The sequence below is a fragment of the Triticum dicoccoides genome, chromosome 1A (genome assembly GCF_002162155.2).
Source record: "Triticum dicoccoides isolate Atlit2015 ecotype Zavitan chromosome 1A, WEW_v2.0, whole genome shotgun sequence".
In the NCBI taxonomy this organism is placed as follows: Eukaryota; Viridiplantae; Streptophyta; class Magnoliopsida; order Poales; family Poaceae; genus Triticum; species Triticum dicoccoides.
In genome coordinates, this window is record NC_041380.1 from 113,308,425 (window position 1) to 113,329,539 (window position 21,115).

The following is a 21,115-nucleotide window of genomic DNA, read 5'->3' on the forward strand; positions in this document are numbered from 1 at the left end:
TTTGGTCTGACCGATTCATCCATTTCGGTCATACCGAGATCACTAAGTCGATCTAGGTTTTTAATCTCGGTGCAACCGATTTGAACTTTTTAGTCACACCGAGTTGCACTAACTGCTCACAGTTATGCATCTCGGTGCCACCGAGTTGTTCCACTCGGTCACACCGACAGGGTCAGGCTATATATACCCACGGGCCAAAATTTGGAAAACTTTCCGAACCTCCTCGCCCGCGCTCAGCCTGCTCTGCCTCCCTGGGTCTCCGGATCATCCTCCTCGTCGTAAGCCGCCTCCAGTCGCTGGTCTTCGCTACCGTCAACGAGATCGTCTCCACATTGCCGCCGTAGCAAGTCCATTGCCGAACTAGGGTATGGACTTGATCTTTGTGCTGATTCTCACTCCGATTCCCCAGCACATTGTTTTGCCATGTATCTTGCCACGATTGAGATCACTCTATCCAACGAAAACACTCCATAGTTTAGATGAGGATTGAAAATTCAGGGTTAGGTTTCCGCCGAAACCATCTCGGACCGACCGAGTTGTTGAAATCGGTCCCACCAATCTGGCTCGGGCCATTGCACATGTGATTCTCGGTCTGACCGAGAATTGCAAATCGGTGTGACCGAGTTCGAGTCTTTGAAACCTTAGCAGTCTCGATGCCACCGAACTGTGACTCAGTCTGACCGACTTCACTAGTTTAGGTTCCAACAGCTGCTTCGGTATCACCGAGATTTCAAATCGGTAGATCCGAAATGCTTTATGTGGAAAATTATAACTAAGTTTTTGACTCATTCTTTTGCAAAAAAACTGCATTTTGTGATGCTCATCCACTCTACCTCATCTATAATCTATTCATAGGGTCTGCTGTCAGTGTTTGCATCATGTCAGATCAGAGTGACAGTCAGAACAAGTCTGAGGAGCAAGTGAACATGAGTGAGGGCACTAGTCCCTCCAGTAGCTCAGATGATTGAAGCAGGAGCACACCCAGCAACTTGCTAAAGGCTGCCACAAGGGCTAGAAAGAACAAAACCTCAGATTCAGAGGATGAGGACTATGTGGCTACTGAGGAAGAAACCACCTCAAAGAGAAAAGTCCTGAAAAAGGAATATGGCACAGCTGCTGCCACTAAGCCAGGGATGAAGCAAAAGGTTCCTGCCAAGAGAGCTCCCATATCAAAAGCCAGAACATCCACTCAAGAAACTTTGGGATCTGCACCCAAAGAGCAGGTTGTGGCAAAAAAGAAAATAAAGGAAAGGGTCAAGAAGACCACTGCCAGAGTGCTTAGGAGATCTTCAATAATGAAAGACTCTAAAGAAGAGGAAGAGGAAGAGGATGCAGCACTAGCACCCAAAGCTCAAAAGCTTATGGGAGATGCTATTAGGGCAGGGGTTGTTCCATCTAAGCCTAAGACTGCTGCTCCAGCTGCTCCAAAACCCAAAACTGCACCCAAGAGGAGCACCAGGAACATCCCAGCTAAGGAGAAGAACAAGGCCCCAGTGCCTGAAGCTGCAATGGAAGAAGAAGATGATGAGTCACATGTCTTGAGGAAGTTGAAGCCAAAACTTCCAGATCATAATGATGCTCATCCAGTTGCAGAGAACATGAAAATTAGGAAGGATTTTGGCCTAAGGCTATGGAGAGAGTCTGATCCATATGCCACCAGGAGAAGCACTGATGTGGACTACAGGTTCCATACAAAGGAACAATAGGACTTTTATGAGACTATCTTACTTGACAAGAAGCCCATAGTGTGTGACATGAGATGGGTCGATTGGACATTCATTGAGGAAAATGAGGATCACTTCCCTGGTGTATATGACAGCTTCAAGGCGTGTGGAGTCGATGAGTTTGTGGCTCAGAAGCTCACAAAGTGGAATGATGAGCTCATCATGCAGTTCTACTCCACAGCTCATTTCTACCCAGATGGAAGGATTTTTTGGATGTCTGAAGGCACTAGGTACCAGTCAACAGTTGCAGAATGGGCTCAGTTGATCAATGCCCCAGAAGAACAAGAAGATGACTTGGATGTCTATGCCAAGAAGAAGAAGGATCACAACTCCATGGCACACATGTACAAAGAGATCCCAGATGCTGCTCTCGAGACACACAAGTTTGGATCAGTACATTACCTTCTGTTAGGCTTGCCAACAATCAACTGGATCCTCAGGCACACTCGTTTGCCAAAGTCAGGTGATCACAAGATGATCAGAGGTCACTCCATTAACTTGCTGCACATTTCTGATGTTCCATAGAAGTTCAAGGTCATGAGCCTAATTGTGGAAACCATAAAGAGGAGAGCTGCAGATCAGAAGAGGAGTTGTGGGTATGCCCCACAGATCCAGGAGCTAATCAACTCCAATATGGGCACTAGCACATATCTGCTGGACAAGGAGCACCTGCCCATCTACCCAGACTTTGAGGACAACACTGTGGTGATGGATGAGAATGAACCATCTTCTGTGCACGCACAAGCCAAGAAGGAGAAGGCAAGGGCTGAAAAGGCTGCAAAGATGCCAACCATGGATGAGGCATCTCAGTATCTTCTCAAGAGCAAGCAAGATCAGCTTGGCTACTTGATTGCCTCCACTCTGAGGATTGAGAAGGGACTGGCCACCCTGACTCAAAATCGGGAGAGCTTGGAGAGGATCATGGAGCAGAAGTTCTATGACTTACATGTGAAGGTCACTGAGATATAGTCTGCTATTGAGCAACTTCAGGAGGAAGTGCAGGAGAAGAAGGGCAAGACAACCACTGATGCTTTTGCTAGAGTGCCCAGAGGACAAAGATCTGCTGCAGTGTCTGTCACAGACACCAGAGCAACTTCATCTGCACTAGCTACAGCTTCAGTGCCACTAGCTCCAGCACCTACTCCACCAGCTCCATCTACATCGACTAACGCCTTCATCCTTGGAGTTCTGTCTACACCACCACCTGAAGACCAAGCCTGAGATTCGATTTAGCACTACGCATTTTTATGAACTTTTTGGTAACTTGTTGCCAAAGGGGGAGAAAATGTATAGATCATAGGCTTCGAGAGAGAGTGTTGCTTTTGTTCTCTCTTGCGTTTCTGCTTGGTGGTTGAACTTTGTTTATTTGCTCGGTGGAGATACTTTATACTTTGTGCTTGTGTGTGATACTTGGATGATCATGTGTTTGATCATATGCTACCTTAATGCATGTTGGATGACATTATCCTTTTATATTCCATATGATCACTCACTTTGCTTGGTGATGAGTGCATGTATTTTAATAATTATCATTTTGAGCGCTCCACCAAGATGTATGTGACATGGAAGAGTGACCCATGATCCTAACTCTTTGTGCATTTGCAGTCCAAATAAAATCTTAAACTATGCACAAATTTAGGGGGAGCTCTTGCTTTTCACATACTTCTCAAAGCGACACTGTTTTTCACTCTTATTATCATTTGTCGAAGCTTTGATCTATATGTTGTCATCAATTACCAAAAAGGGGAGATTGAAAGTGCAACTATCCCTAGGTGGTTTTGGTAATTCCTAACAACATATAGCTCATTGAGCTAATGCTATTTCAAGATTAATATCTCAGGAAAGCTCAATGATTGGCATGGCTTGGATGAGAAAAGTGGACCCCTCCAAATGCTAAGGACAAAGGATTGGCTCAAGCTCAAAGCTCAAGACTCTACCTTTTCCATTTTAGTGATCTAAGATCACACTGAGTCTATAGGAAAAAGCCAATACTATCAAGGAGGGATGAGGTGTTGCTTAATGAGGTTCTTGCTCAAAATGCTTAGTGATATGCTCCAAAACCCTCAACTACTTTCTCACATCCACATATGACCTAAACCAAAAGTCAAACTCGGCCCCACCGCTTCTTCCTATCCGGCGCCACCGAGTTTCAAATGTCATAGCCACTGTCACAAACCCTAGGAACATCGGTCTCACCGATAGGGATCTCGGTGTCACCGAGATGGGGTTGTAATCTCTTTGTTTCCCTTCGTAACATTTCGGTCTCACCGAGATGAGCGATCGGTCCCACCGAGATTGCAATGTAAACTCTCTGTTTTCCCTTCATAACGTTTCGGTCTCACTGAAATGAGCGATCGATCCCACCGAGTTTACCTGACCAACTCTCCGGTTAGCTTATTACCAAAATCGGTCTCACCAAGTTTGTGTAATCGGTATCACTGAGATTACGTTATGCCCTAACTCTAACCTTATCGGTCCTACCGAGTTGCATGTCGGTCCCACCGAAAACCCTAACAGTCACTAGCTTTGCTAAATCGGTCCTACCGAGTTTAACCATTCGGTCCCACCGAGTTTGGGAAGTTATGTGTAACGGTTAGATTTTATGTGGAGGCTATATATACCCCTCCACCACCTCTTCATTCGTGGAGAGAGCCATCAGAACAAACCTACACTTCCAACTTACCTTTTTTTGAGAGAGAACCACCTACACTTGTGTTGAGACCAAGATATTCCATTCCTACCAGATGAATCTTGATCTCTAGCCTTCCCCAAGTTGCTTTCCACTCAAACCTTCTTTCCACCAAATCCAAATCCTGTGAGAGAGAGTTGAGTGTTGGGGAGACTATCATTTGAAGCACAAGAGCAAGGAGTTCATCATCAACACACCATTTGTTACTTCTTGGAGAGTAGTATCTCCTAGATTGGCTAGGTGTCACTTGGGAGCCTCCGACAAGATTGTGGAGTTGAACCAAGGAGTTTGTAAGGGCAAGGAGATCGCCTACTTCATGAAGATCTACCGCTAGTGAGGCAAGTCCTTCGTGGGCGATGGCCATGGTGGGATAGACAAGGTTGCTTCTTCGCGGACCCTTCGTGGGTGGAGCCCTCCGTGGACTCGCGCAACCGTTACCCTTCGTGGGTTGAAGTCTCCATCAACGTGGATGTACGATAGCACCACCTATCGGAACCACGACAAAAACATATGTGTCTCCAATTGCGTTTGAATCCTCCAGACCCTTCCCTTTACATTCTTGCAAGTTGCATGCTTTACTTTCCGCTGCTCATATACTCTTTGCATGCTTGCTTGAATTGTGTTAAGATTGCTTGACTTGTTCTAAGTTGCTAAAATCTTCCAAGAACTAAAATTGGGAAAAGGCTAGATTTTTATTTGGTCAAGTAGTCTAATAACCCCCCCCCCTCTCTAGACATACTTTCGATCCTACATATGGTTGTCGCTTTATTGTATGCAATGCAATCGCCCTGTAATACTTTACTTTATCACTAAGCGGTAGCGATAGCCGTAGAAGCAATAGTTGGCGAGACAGCAACGATGCTACGATGGAGATCAAGGTGTCGCACCGGTGACGATGGTGATCATGATGGTGCTTCGGAGATGGAGATCACAAGCACAAGATGATGATGGCCATATCATATCACTTATATTGATTGCATGTGATGTTTATCTTTTATGCATCATATTTTGCTTAGATCGACGGTAGCATTATAAGATGATCTCTCACAAAATTTGAAGATAAAAGTGTTCTCCCTGAGTATGCACCGTTGCCAAAGTTCGTCGTGCCGAGACACCACGTGATGATCGGGTGTGATAAGCTCTACGTTCATCTACAACGGGTGCAAGCCAGTTTTTGCACACGCAGAATACTCGGGTTAAACTTGACGAGCCTAGCATATGCAGATATGGCCTCGGAACACTGAGACCGAAAGGTCGAGCGTGAATCATATAGAAGATATGATCAACATAGTGATGTTCACCATTGAAAACTACTCCATCTCACGTGATGATCGGACATGGTTTAGTTGATATGGATCACGTGATCACTTAGATGATTAGAGGGATGTCTATCTAAGTGGGAGTTCTTAAGTAATATGATTAATTGAACTTTAATTTTATCATGAACTTAGTCCTGGTAGTATTAGCATATCTATGGTGTAGATCAATAGCTCGCGTTTAGCTCCCGTGTTTATTTTGATATGTTCCTAGAGAAAACTAAGTTGAAAGATGTTTGTAGCAATGATGCGGATTGGATCCATGATCTGAGGATTATCCTCACTGCTGCACAGAAGAATTATGTCCTTGATGCACCGCTAGGTGACAAACCAATTGCAAGAGCAGATGCAGACATTATGAACGTTTGGCAAGCTCGATATGATGACTACTTGATAGTTTAGTGCACCATGCTTTACGGCTTAGAACCGGGACTTCAAAAATGTTTTGAACACCACGGAGCATATAAGATGTTCCAAGAGTTGAAATTGGTATTTCATACTCATGTCCGTGTCGAGAGGTATGAGACCTCTAACAGTACTTTGCCTATAAGATGCAGGAGAATAGCTCAACTAGTGAGCATGTGCTCAGATTATCTGAGTACTACAATTGCTTGAATCAAGTGGGAGTTAATCTTCCAGATAAGATAGTAATTGACAAAGTTCTCTAGTCACTATCACAAAGTTACTAGAACTTCGTGATGAACTATAATATGTAAGGGATGACGAAAGTAATTTCCGAGCTCTTCACGATGCTGAAATCAACGAAGGTAGAAATCAAGAAAGAGCATCAAGTGTTGGTGGTTGACAAGACACACCAGTTTCAAGAAAAGGGCGAAGGGAAGAAGGGGAACTTCAAGAAGAATGGCAAGCAAGTTGCTGCTCAAGTGAAGAAACCCAAGTCTGGACCTAAGCTTGAGACTGAGTGATTCTACTACAAAGGGACTGGTCACTGGAAACGGAACTGCCCCAAGTATTTGGCGGATAAGAAGGATGGCAAAGTGAGCAGAGGTATATTTGATATATATGTTATTGATGTGTACTTTGCTAGTGTTTATAGAAACCCCTCAAGTATTTGATACTAGTTCAGTTGCTAAAGAGTAGTAACTCAAAACGGGAGTTGTAGAATGAACAGAAACTAGTTAAAGGGCGAGGTGACGATGTGTGTTGGAAGTAGTTCCAAGATTGATATGATCATCATCGCACACTCCCTATACTTTCGGGATTAGTGTTGAACCTAAATAAGTGTTATTTTGGTGTTTGCGTTGAGCATGAATATGATTTGATCATGTTTATTGCAAAACGGTTATTCATTTAAATTAGAGAATAATTGTTGTTCTGTTTACATGAATATAACCTTCTATGGTCATACACCCAATGAAAATGGTTTGTTGGATCTCGATCGTAGTGATACACATATTCATAATATTGAAGCCAAAAGATGCAAAACTTAATAATGATAGTGCAACTTATTTGTGGCACTACCGTTTTAGGCCATATTGGTGTAAAGCGCATGAAGAAAATCCATGTTGATGGGCTTTTGGAATCACTTGATTATGAATCAGTTGATCCTTGCGAACCATGCCTCATGGGCAAGATGACTAAGACTCCGTTCTCCGGAACAATGGAGCGAGCAACTGACTTATTGGAAATAATACATACTGATGTATGCAATCCGATGAGTGTTGAGGCTCGTGGCGGGTATCGTTATTTTCTGACCTTCACAGATGAATTGAGCATATATGGGTATATCTACTTGATGAAACATAAGTCTGAAACATTTGAAAAGTTCACATAATTTCAGAGTGAAGTAGAAAATCATCACAACAAGAAAATAAAGTTTCTACGATCTGATCATGGAGGAGAATATTTGAGTTACGAGTTTGGTCTTCATTTGAAACAATGCGGAATAGTTTCACAACTCACGCCACCTGGAACACCACAGCGTAATGGTGTGTCCGAACATCATAACTGTACTATATTAGATATGGTGCAATCTATGATGTCTCTTACCGATTTACCACTATCATTTTGGGGTTATGCATTAGAGACAGCTGCATTCACGTTAAATAGGGCACCATCTAAATCCGTTGAGATGACACCATATGAACTGTGGTTTGGCAAGAAACCGAAGTTGTCGTTTCTTAAAATTTGGGGTTGCAATGCTTATGTGAAAAAGTTTCATCCTCATAAGCTCAAACCCAGATCGGAGAAATGTGTCTTCATAGGATACCCAAAGGAGACAGTTGGGTACACCTTCTATCACAGATCTGAAGGCAAGACATTCGTTGCTAAGAATGGATCCTTTCTAGAGAAGGAGTTTCTCTCGAAAGAAGTGAGTGGGAGGAAAGTAGAACTTGATGAGGTAACTGTACCTGCTCCCTTATTGGAAAGTAGTTCATCACAGAAATCTGTTCCTGTGACTCCTACACCAATTAGTGAGGAAGCTAATAATGATGATCATGTAAACTTCAGATCAAGTTACTACCAAACCTCGTAGGACAACCAGAGTATGGTCTGCACCAGAGTGGTACAGTAATCCTTTCTGGAAGTCATGTTACTAGACCATGACGAACCTACGAACTATGAGGAAGCAATGATGAGCCCAGATTTCGTGAAATGGTTTGAGGCCATGAAATCTGAGATGGGATCCATGTATGAGAACAAAGTGTGGACTTTGGTTGACTTGCCCGATGATCGGCAAGCCATAGAAAATAAATGGATCTTCAAGAGGAAGACGGACGATGATAGTAGTGTTACTATCTACAAAGCTAGACTTGTCGAAAAAAGGTTTTGACAAAGTTCAAGGTGTTGACTACGATGAGATTTTCTCACTTGTATCGATGCTTAAAGTCTGTCCGAATCATGTTAGCAATTGCCGCATTTTATGAAATCTGGCAAATGGATAACAAAACTGCAATCCTTAATGGATTTATTAAAAAGAGTTGTATATGATGCAGCCAGAAGGTTTTTTCAATCCTAAAGGTGATAACAAAATGTGCAAGCTCCAGCGATCCATCTGTGGACTGGTGCAAGCATCTCGGAGTTGTAATATACGCTTTGATGAGTTGAATAAAGCATATAGTTTTATACAGACTTGCGGTGGAGCCTGTATTTACAAGAAAGTGAGTGGGAGCACTATAGCCTTTCTGATAAGTATATGTAAATGACATATTGTTGATCAGAAATGATGTAGAATTTTCTGGAAAGCATAAAGGAGTATTTGAAAGGAGTTCTTCAAAGAAAGACCTCGGTGAAGCTGCTTACATGTTGAGCATCATGATCTATAGAGATAGACCAAGACGCTTGATAAAGATTTTCAATGAGTATGTACCTTGACAAGATTTTGAATTAGTTCAAAATGGAATAGTCAAAGAAAGAGTTCTCGCCTGTGTTGCAAGGTGTGAAGTTGAGTAAGACTCAAAGCTCGACCATGGCAGAAGATAGAAAGAGAATGTAAGTCATTCCCTATGCCTCAGCCATAGGTTCTATAAAGTATGCCATGTTGTGTACTAGATCTATTGTATACCCTATACTGAGTTTGGCAAGGGAGTACAATAGTGATCTAGGAGTAGATCTCTAGACAGCGGTCAAACTTATCCATTAGTGGAACAGGGATATGTTTCTCGATTATGGAGGTGACAAAAGGTTCGTCGTAAAGGGTTACGTCGATGCAAGCTTTGACACTGATCCAGATGATTCTAAGTCTCAATCTGGATACATATTGAAAGTGGGAGCAATTAGCTAAAGTAGCTCCGTGCAGAGCATTGTAGACATAGAAATTTGCAAAATACATAACAGATCTGAATGTGAAAGACCCGTTGACTTAGATTCTCTCACAAGCAAAACATGATCACACCTTAGTACTCTTTGGGTGTTAATCACATAGTGATGTGAACTAGATTATTGAATCTAGTAAACCCTTTGGGTGTTCGTCACATGGCGATGTGAACTATGGGTGTTAATCACATGATGATGTGACCTATCGATGTTAATCACATGGTGATGTGATCTAGATTATTGACTCTGGTGCAAGTGGGAGACTGAAGGAAATATGCCCTAGAGGCGATAATAAAGTTATTATTTATTTCCTTATTTCATGATAAATGTTTATTATTCATTCTAGAATTGTATTAACCGGAAACTTGATACATGTGTGAATGCATAGACAAACAGAATGTCACTAGTATGCCTCTACTTGACTAGCTCATTGAATCAAAGATGGTTAAGTTTCCTAGCCATAGACATGAGTTGTCATTTGATTAACGGGATCACATCATTAGGAGAATGATGTGATTGACTTGACCCATTCCGCTAGCTTAGCACTTGATCGTTTAGTATGTTGCTATTGCTTTCTTCATGACTTATACATGTTCCTATGACTATGAGATTATGCAACTCCCGTTTACCGGAGGAACACTTTGTGTGTTACCAAACGTCACAATGTAACTGGGTGATTATAAAGGTGCTCTACAGGTGTCTCCGAAGGTACTTGTTGAGTTGGCGTATTTGAAGATTAGGATTTGTCACTCCGATTGTCGGAGAGGTATCTCTGGGCCCTCTCGGTAATCACATCACTATAAGCCTTGCAAGCATTGTAACTAATGAGTTAGTTGCGGGATGATGTATTACGAAACGAGTAAAGAGACTTGCCGATAATGAGATTGAAGTAGGTATTGGGATATCGACGATCGAATCTCGGGCAAGTAACATACCGATGACAAAGAGAACAACGTATAGTGTTATGCGGTTTGATCGATAAAGATCTTCGTAGAATATGTAGGAACCAATATGAGCATCCAGGTTCCGCTATTGGTTATTGACCGGAGACGTGTCTCGGTCATGTCTACATAGTTCTCGAACCCATAGGGTCCGCATGCTTAATGTTCTGTGACGATCGGTTTTATGAGTTTATATGTTTTGATGTACCGAAGGTAGTTCGAGTCCCGGATATGATCACGGACATGACGAGGAGTCTCTAAATGATCGAGACATGAAGATTGATATATTGGAAGCCTACATTTGGACATCGGAAGAGTTCCGGGTAAAATCGGGATTTTACTGGAGTACCGGAGGGGTTACCGGAATCCCCCGCGGGCTAATGGGCCTTGTTGGGCCATAAGGGAAAGAGAGAGGGGTCGGCCTAGGGCAGGCAGCACACCCCCTCCCCTCTGTCCAAATTGGACTAGGAGAGGGGGGCGCCGCCCCCCTTTTCCTTCTCTTTCTCTCCCTTCCTTTCCCCCTCCTAGTAGGAGTAGGAAAGAGGGGAATCCTACTCCTACTAGGAGGAGGATTCCTCCTCCTGGCGCACCAACAAGGGACGGTCGGCCTCCCCCTTGCTCCTTTATATACAGGGGCAGGGGGCACCTCTAGACACACAAGTTGATCACAAAGATCTCTCCTAGCCGTGTGCGGTGCCCCCCTCCACCATAATCCACCTCGGTCATATTGTAGCGGTTCTTAGGCAAAGCCCTGTCACGGTAGCTTCATCTACATCGTCATCACGCCGTCGTGCTGACAAAACTCTTCCCCGAGATCTACTGGATCGTGAGTTCGCGGGACGTCACCGAGCTGAACGTGTGCTGAACGCGGAGGTGCCGTACGTTCGGTACTAAGGATCGATCGATCGTGAAGACGTACGACTACATCAACCACATTGTCATAATGCTTCCGCTTAACGGTCTACGAGGGTACGTGGACGACACTCCCCCCTCTCGTTGCTATGCATCACCATGATCCTGCGTGTGCGTAGGAATTTTTTTGAAATTACTACGTTCCCCAACAGATTTTGCGTCCCTAACACGATGAGGGTTTATGGGCCCCTCTTGACAGTTCGCTTTGAATAAAACTCTTCCAGCAAGGCCCAACATTGGTTTTACCATTTGCCTAATAATAACTAAAACTTGCATAGGGACTTGCCGGCCCCCCGAGGTCCCTTAATCAACCCCCGGGCCAGTGCTCCACATGAGTATTGGTCCACCTACCTAGCAGTCGGCGGTGCCACCTCGGGGGCAACTCGATGGTATTTCGGATACCGTCCACTTCGCATACACAGTGTTGTCCTGAGAACGAGATATGTGCGGCTCCTATCAGGGTATCGACGCACCGGGTGGTCTTGCTTGTTTTGTTTTACCATTGTCGAAATGTCTTGTGCACTGGGATTCCAAGTCTGATCGAAGGGTCCCGCGGTGGAGGATTGTCTCCGTGGATCATGAGCTTGTCATGGGCTAAATTGGGCACCCCTGCAGGGTTTAAACTTCCGAGAGCCGTGCCCGCGGTTATGTGGCAGATGGGAATTTGTTAATATCTGGTTGTAGAGGACTTGAAGTAAACTCAATTAAAATACACCAACCGCGTGTGTAACCGTGACTACCTCTTTTCAGGGAAGTTCGAGGGGAGAACACGGTTGGTTTATGTTTGAACGTAAGTAGTTCAGAATCACTTATTGATCATTACTAGTTGGCGACCGTTTGCGTAGTTTCTCATCTTACGCTTGTACCCATAAGTTAGCCACCATACAATGCTTAGCCGCTTGTTGCAGCCTCACCACTTATCCATTTCATACCCATTAAGCTTTGCTAGTCTTGATACCCATGGTAATGGGATTGTTGAGTCCTTGTGGCTCACAGATTACTACAACAAGAGTAGCAGGTACAGGTAATGCGATGATCTGACGCGAGTGCGATGCTTGCTTGTTTTGGAGTTCCTCCTCTTCTTCGATCGAGGGATAGGTTCCGGATCGGGGAACCTGGGATTAGCAGGGTGGATGTCATTCTTCTTTTTCGTTTGATTTCATCCGTAGTCGGATCCTGCTCTTCTGTATGATGATTGCTATGTATGGATGTACTGTTCTATTCATGTTGTAGCTTGTGGCGAGTGTAAGACTTTACCTTGTATTCTCATCTATTCAGTACATGGTATGTTGTAATGATATCCACCTTGCTATGCGCTCAAAATACGATTGTGCCCCAATCATGAATTCATCACGTGATTGGGATAGAATCGCATCTTGGGCGCGACATCCCGTGTGCACGGTACACGTCCGTGCGCACGGGGTGCTACAGCGGCCCAGGCCCGTGCGCACGAGGGTGCGCGTTCCTGCTACAGAAGCCTCCTGGGAGGCCCATGGACACGAGGTCCCGATGGCCCGTGCGCGCGGGGTCGCTTGGGAGGTGTTGTTTCATTTTCTTGGACTCCTTCTCCTTCCTCGTGGCCTTGGTATGCTTCTCCTACTCCTTTTGAGGTGTCCCTCGGCTGCTTGGTGACGTTTGTCTTCGTACCTCAGTTTCGATGGCGCGTGCTCGAGCTCTTGTCATAGGTCCACGTGTTGCTTGATGCGTTCATGCAGAGTCCATGGGGATGATGGAAGGATACTCTGCATCACAAGGGCAAGGAGGAAGTGCTGGTGCAGCATCACCCAAGCGCCAAGGGAGGAACTATGGCCACTACCATCAGGAGTCGGGACCAAACCACTTCTGCAAGGTTATCCTTGCTCCAAAGCTGGAGAATTTGCCATTGCCTTTGGACTTCACGAAGCACTTCCCCGCCATCCCTACAGAGTTCAAGCTCAGGGCGAACACCAACTGCGCATGGAGGGTGACGGTGAGGGTGATCAACGATAGGGTCACCCTTGATTAGGGTTGGGCCACCTTCACCGCCGTTCACCAGATCATGATCGGGTACATGCTGACGTTCAAGCTGCCGACCCCCGACACCATGAAGGTGATCGTCTTCAACGACGAGGGCGTGGAGGTGGTCACCAAGTGCAAGGAGCATGACAACGCCTTCGCCGTGATTGCTTGAGCTCCTGTTGCCCGTTCCTTGTTGGTCCTTGGTTTAAGACTTGGGTCTCGTCTAAGACTTATCATACTATGTTCATTTAAAACTTGTGATGCGTGTGGTTAAGACTTGTGTTTGTGCCTAAGATTGTTCTGTTGCTCCTAGTTTAGTTTTTAGTAATTCATGTGTGCCTTTGGTAACCTCACCGCATCATGGAGGAGGTTATCACACAACTTTCCTGAATGTAACCAAACAGTCAGACTTGTGATTCCCCTCAAACAAGTCGGCAACCAAACAACAGGCCTTGGGTTTGGGCACATGCAAGCTAGAGGGGATACACGCAACCAAACTAAGTGTAGATGTTGATTTTTGGGCAACCAAACAACAAGCCTTGGATTTGGGCACATGCAAGTTAGAGGGGATACACGCGAGAGGGCACCATCTGAACCCATGGGCATATGCATCCATTTTTCATAAAATGCATTTTAAGCACGTTTTAAAATGTCAAAAAAATCAAAAGAAAATATCACGCATACATGTTCGCAAATGTGTGTACGCGGCACAAAGTTTTATGAAAAAATATCTTTTTGTTTTGCTTCCGTAAAAAAGACAAATTTCAGTGCTTCTAAATAATGTTTCACGACATAATTTTTTGTCTTTTTTGCACACGCCACAAAAAAAGTTATTTTTCCGTGAAACTTTATGCACGTACATAGAACATGGAGACGTACCCGTGCAATTTTTTTCAAATTTTTTTAGAATTTAGAAATGTGTTTTTCAAAGTGGGTTCATATGTACCCAGGTTCATCCATGCACCTCTCGGATACAGGCAACCAAACTAAGTGTAGATGTTGATTTTTAGCCTGCATATGCTCAACCAGACCAGTTGGGACAAGTAACGCGTGCCCACTACACCGGGCAGCGCTCAAGCAAAACTTCCTTGGATATGGAAGCGCACAAAATGCGAGTACATCACGATTAAAATGAGTGAACAGATGTTTCCACGTTTCATATAAAACTTCAGTGCTTTGCGTGAAGTATTGACACCTAAATATTTATTCATCCCTGCAAAATTACATAACGAGTATCTAGCCCATGCTGTTTATACATTACACCTGGTAAGTTACATAACAGATACGCCTAGGAGAGACCACAGGTGAGCCACTAAAGATACAACTTTCTTTTACGCAATGTGACGCGTAGAATCTATAACTTGTTAGTAAGCTCCAGGAGGGCAAATTCTGCTTTATATGCTAAGAAACTCGATGTCCTCCTCAGCAAGGAACGTCTTCCCTCTGTTAGCATTGTTGGCTCTCCGCTGGGAGGGTGGAGGGCCTCGCTGCGTAAACCGAACATCTTAGCAAACATAGGTGTGTGTGACTGCATGTGGTTTCAGTTGTTAACAGGATGAGAAATGGTGAAATTGTGTTTGTTAATACCTTACGCAGAACAAATGCGAGGTAGAGATAGGACACTTCCCACTCATCCTGCGATAGTGTGCCTGCGTAACTCAACTATGTTAAGGCAATGAAATGACATTTATTGAGAACAGTGAATTTAGTAGGTAATCTACTTACTTTGGACCGATCGTCCATCACCAAGAGCACCCAGCCTTCGCATGAGATCAGCAAATTCAGGCTTTTGCAGGTACTCATGTACAAATTCGTGGAAGTTCTTCATTAGAACCAGCTCTAAATCATACTGCAAAAAAGGGACAATTTTTTGGTCATAATCTCAGCATCCATCAGAGCAAATTTGTAAAAGAAAAACTAATGATACAGAAAAATATTTTAGCATTAATTTCGTAAATAATGAAATGAACTAGGTCGAAATGAGGAAATAAAAACACAGTTCACCATAGCAGACTAAGCAATAGATTAGTTGCATACCTCCTCTGCCAGTAGTTTGAAGAGATGGAATGGAACAACCCACTCCGGGCAATCAACTGCGTCCTGCATGTTGGCAACAAGTAAAAATAGGAAGCTAGGCACAGCATACGGCAATAAACACCCAAGTTGTAACAAGACATGTATGTCAGATAAGGGCAATGCCAAGAACATCAGTTTCACACTATTCAAAAGTTGATCCTGTTCTCACCTCTAAATGAAACTTGTACTTGATACCAAAAGGCCTGGATGCGGGGAATTTCTACGTCATTGTGAAAAAAAAAAGGATCAGTCAGTAATGAAAACTAACATACAAGTAGTTATTACAAATAAATAAATAAATAACTACCTTTTCGTTGTACTCTTCACCAAAGGTAATCCAGTAAACACTGTTTCCAAACTCCATCTCGTCAGCTGAGGATATAAATTTCTATCAAACATCTTGTGACAAGTACGGTCCAATTTGATGAGATCAATCAAATTATAAATCAAGATAGTAACATACTTTCTCTTAGCCTTTTAATAATGACATTAGCATCAGGCATCGTTCCAATGAAAGTGCCTCCAGGACGAAGCAATGCAGATATATTAGCAAGGGCTTGTCTTGCACGTGCTTCAGTTGACCATGAGTAGTGCATTGCAAACTGAGATACATAAAAAGAACAATCAGAAATTCAGAATTGGTCAACAGTCAAAACAGTTAGCTCGTTATAATCATACCCATTTGTACTTATATTTTATTTGCTTGACATAACAATGATACTTAAATTTGTTTGAACAATGATTCTAATATTTAACAGTGGTTATATTTACAGAAGGTTTCTGAAATACAAAGTTGTTTTGCAATTGGAAGTAATAGATGGTTGAACTAACCAAATAATAACAACAAACTTCCTTGAACATATAAAGATAGGTCACTCACCTGGCAGCTGCATATGTCAAATGGAGCATCCTCACATAGATACTCATCCAGACGAGTCTACAACAATATGAAAACAGAAGCATTGTGATGCACTTCATAATTATTGATGAGCATCTGAAGAGTACCACAAATAATAGATTTATATACATATGGGGCAAAGCATATTTTCCTGATGATGTGAAAGTATAAGAAGAATCATCCATAATGACAAAATGCATGGATATGTTGGCACGAGTTTTATTCAACACTTGGAACAAGCTATGGCACTATGTCTGTCTGCGCGTACAGAGCATACCATCACGGTAGGTTTGATTAATTTGGTAAACTGTACTACCATTTATGATCACCTTTACCTCGTAACAATCAGCACAAATAAGCCGTGCAGGAAAGCTGAACTTCTTCCTTCGCTGTTGATCAGTATCACCGTTATAACGGGTCATACAATCTTTTATCTGCAAGTTTAAAGCTCCAACATCATGAAAACACACTTATTTGAAGTCTACAAGAGGTAGGGAGGAAACCAAAGCAAATACACAAGTTTCTGTGGTCCAGAACCGCTGATAAATCTGGATGTTCTTTTATGAAGGACACTGAGTAAAAACAAGTTGAATATATACGTTGAGATAAGTTTAAACGTTCAAATGATTATTGTACAGGTTACAAATAACAATATAACAGTACCTTCTATATCTATATATGCATATAATATAGATTTATCATGTTACGAGAAACTAACCGAGCCTTCTGCAATATCAACGCCTACATAATAGCCAACCCTGGCCTTATCCCACTTTATCAAATCCCCTCCCTGCATTACATAGCAAATCAATATATGTCAGCACTAGCTTGGAACTACAAGAATCCCAGCTTATCTTAATTAACACGCACAAAAACAGTGCTTACCTTGCCACAGGCAAGATCTAGAACGCAGTCTCCTGGACGCGCATACAGCTGGACCAGGACGCTCTTTATCTGCGAAAGGTGAGGTTTGAGGATTAGCGCGGCTTCTTACTGGTTCCACCCAACATTGTAGAGGTGACAATTTCTCAAGAGTTTGAGGAGATGAATGGATGGGTAGCACAGCTAGTAGTGTACCCAGTTGTTGAGCTTCTTGAGGTGGATGATGGGGCTGTTCTCGCGCTCCTCGAGCGTCTGATTCGATCGGGCGCTGTAGTGGTCCGCCACCCGCCGCGCGCTGTTCCGCTCCTCCGAGTACCCTTGTTGTCCCCCGTAGCCGCCGCCGCCGCCGCCTACGCAAAGCCCAAACCCTAGTTAGCTATCCGCAGCACAGAATTGGGGGTTAGCGGGCAACTGGATTGGGTCTGGTGAAGAAGGCGGGGAATAGATACCTGCGCCGAACTGGCGCTTTTGGGCGGAGGCGAGGGAGGAGGAGGGCTCGTCGCGGGGTCGCTTGTTCATCACCCCGGCGATCGCGGACGGCGGCGCGGCGAGGAGAAGGCGGGGCCGGGACGGGGCCGCGCGGAAGATAGGGCGGGACGGGACAGGCTCGCGCGGTCGAGGGCGTACAGGGGGCGGAGGACGACCGGCGGGCGGAGATCCGGTGGCGGAGGAGCAGTCGAGAGAGCGAAGAAAGCGGGGCGGTCTGCGGGCGTCGTTCTAGACGAAACAGAATTGAGGAGCGTCCTATTGGATTTCAGTCAGGGTCCCTTCCCATCTCACATGGCGTAATTGATTTGACAGGTATCTCCAAATTGCCCCTAATATAAAACGAACGCGCGGATAGTGATACGGGAGAACCGCCATCCATCCCTCGATCGTACGCAATTTACAAACAACATGCAAACACGACGAATACATGCAAACGGACATAAGTTTGATATATATTTGCGTAAAACGGACGAATTTCATCGGTTTAACTATATAATAAAACCTAAAATTACTTAAACTAACTTGTAGCGTACGGTGATTCGTACGTCAAGCCGGCTGATCAGAAGACACCTCCATCGCTGTCATCAGACTCGCCCTTCCAGTGGTGAAAGGCCGCGAGGGCGTGGCAGCCCTGCCCGGCCGTCGCCCGACGTTCGCAGAGGAGTCGCTCCACTTCCTCTTGCAATATGCAGAGGGCCGTTGTGGCCAACGCCAACCTTGGCCTTGCCCCTACCGGCGGCTGATGAAGCTATGTACCTAGGGTAGGGTCATGGACCTGTCCTAACTGCCCTACCCAAGGACATCTCTAGAAGAAATCACTTTTCAATCGACTTGGAGGTGTTCCACTCGACAGACTCGAAAACACTCGACCAAGAAGCAATCACTCGACCAAGATCCAATCACTCGACGGCCAGGAGACCTAAAGTCACTCCGCACGCTAACGGTCGGTCACTAAGTAGCTTTTATGATCATCATAGCACTTTATTAGGGGCGTTACCAGTAACGCCCGACCTTAATGTATTTAAAACCCTGCATAACTGAGGGCCGGAGGGGTCTGGCGAACTCTATATAAGCCACTCCCATCCTCAGTGTAAAGGGTTCGCACCCCTGTAATTCATACACACATAATCCAGTCGACCGCCTCCGGGCTCCGAGACGTAGGGCTATTACTTCCTCCGAGAAGGGCCTGAACTCGTAAACCTCGTGTGCTTACAACTACTCCATAGCTAAGATCTTGCCTCTCCATACCTACCCCCCTACATTACTGTCAGACTTAGAACCACGACAGTTGGCACCCACCGTGGGGCGGTGTCTTAGCGATTTGTTGGAGGAGTTGCGATCTTTTCCGATCCAAATCATCATGGTTTCTGGTGGAGTTTTGGTGGAGGGCCGCGAGATCCGTCTCGGCGCGCTCACGTTCATCGCCGACGACTCCGCTTGGCTTCAAGAGGCTCCGCTCGACGTCGACGCACTCCCTGTCCGCGGGGCAACGCACTTTCGCGCATGCGTCCGCGGCGTCCTCTTGCGGCAACCGTCAACCCATTATCGGTCAGCCCCTGTGTTGTCCTCCCTTCCTGTTTCCCGCCGGCGCAAGCGCTCCGATCGGTCGAGACTTCAGCGGTGGGTGAGACAAGCGGTGGCACGCCAGTCGGCCACCCCTCAAGTCGCGGCGATCGAGCCCGACGAATCCCTCTGTGACCTGTTCGACCTGTCGACTGGCTCCGCACAGACCGCATCCGAGTGCGACAGTAGTGATCAGGCGGCGGAGGTTCTGATGGTCGATGGACCACGCAGTCCTCCCGGTTTTCCCCGCGCCGACGGAGGCGCAGGTGGAGGCGACCCGTCGCATCCCCATGAGGAATATTTCCCGAGCCTCTCACGTCGCTGTAGAGAGAAGAACTTCGTCACCGGAACATGGATGCACTACACACTCCTATCGTTGGAGAAACCCCCGAGGCTCGTGCCTTGGAGGACGCGCGCCTGGCAAACTTGGCTGAGCGCACTCGACTGGAGAACCTCCAGCGAGCACTCGACGAGCGTGTGCGACAACGGGTTCCAGAATCTAGTCGACATCAGCTCTTTCCGCCCCCGCAGGTATATCGAACTTCGATTCAGAATTTAGCAGCTGCAGCCCGTATAGCAGAGTCGATTCAGCCTTCCCAGTCAGAGGCTGGCAGAGGCTTGCTGCAGATCAGAGCGTTACTCCGGGCAGCAGGAGACCAGAATTCCGCTGTTTCTCAGTCGCGGAACAGGATTCATAGCAGATCCATTGCTGCAGACACAGTCCAGTCGGCTCATAGCCCAAGATCGCCCCGAGGCGTGAGGGACGTGGGGACCGGCGAGATCAGTACGGAAACCGTGAGCAGTATGATCACCGATTCGATCGTGACGATCGACGTCGAGTGCCCATCCCTCCCCCGAGGAGTGGATCGTATGTGCCTCGACAGCAGGATGACAGGCGCCCTCATAGTGTTGGGCGAAGGATTCCAGTCGACCCCAGGGAACCAGGCTTTGATGCGAGATCCATTCTCGTTCAAGGTTTGGTCGACAGGAACAGAGCTCACCGAGAAGGTCACGACAGAGATGCACCTACCAGCAGCAGAGTACATGTTTCGGGGCCAGAGTGCTTTAGTAGAGCCATCAAGGCCACTGTGATTCCTCCCAACTTCAGGTTGGCGACTGGAGTCAGTAAGTTCACTGGTGAGTCCAAGCCTGATACTTGGCTTGAAGACTACCGAGTGGCTGTCCAGATTGGCGGTGGCAATGATGAAGTGGCCATGAAGCACCTGCCTCTCATGTTGGAGGGCTCGGCCAGAGCATGGTTGAATCAGTTAGCACCCAACAGCATTTACACTTGGGAAGATCTCGACCGAGTGTTTGTCACCACTTGAAGGAACATGCAAGCGACCGGCAGGGCTGACGAAACTGCGGTCTTGCGTGCAGAAGCCGAATGAAACTTTGAGGAATTACATCCAGAGATGGATCATGTTACATCACACGGTAGAGAATGTGCCTGATCACCAAGCAGTCTATGCCTTCAAAGAAGGCGTCAAGTACAGAGAACTGAATCTGAAATTCGGTCGAACCGGAGACATGTCTCTGAATCGGATGATGGAGATTGCCACCAAGTACGCTAATGGTGAAGATGAGGATCGACTCCGGAGTGGCAAGCACAAGTCAGTCGCCCAAGAAACCGGAGGAGGAAATTCCAATCGGAAACAGAAGCGGAAAGCCGAGCCAGCTGCTCCTGGGGAAGCCTTGGCTGTAACTCAAGGAAAGTTTAAGGGGAAACCCAAAGGGCCTTGGAACCCCAAGAAAGTTAAAGACCAAGATGGAAATGATGTGTTGGATTTGACATGTCACATCCACACCAAGAAAGATGAAGAGGGTAAGCTCATTTACCCGAAACATAC

General features: G+C 45.5%; 1 protein-coding gene across 1 annotated transcript; it reads right to left on the reverse strand.

Annotated features, from left to right (window-relative positions):
* Positions 1-14,483: 14,483 nt before the first annotated feature.
* LOC119365739 (mRNA cap guanine-N7 methyltransferase 1-like) lies at positions 14,484-17,972 on the reverse strand. Its single transcript, XM_037631387.1, has 13 exons — positions 17,663-17,972; positions 17,409-17,563; positions 17,217-17,285; positions 17,050-17,121; positions 16,667-16,765; positions 16,314-16,370; positions 15,897-16,035; positions 15,741-15,805; positions 15,603-15,653; positions 15,395-15,457; positions 15,083-15,206; positions 14,945-15,006; positions 14,484-14,844 (listed from the first exon to the last, which is right to left on the reverse strand). The coding sequence occupies exons 1-13, from the start codon at positions 17,730-17,732 to the stop codon at positions 14,752-14,754; spliced, it is 1,119 nt and encodes a 372-aa protein (XP_037487284.1). The 5' UTR covers positions 17,733-17,972; the 3' UTR covers positions 14,484-14,751.
* Positions 17,973-21,115: the final 3,143 nt, after the last annotated feature.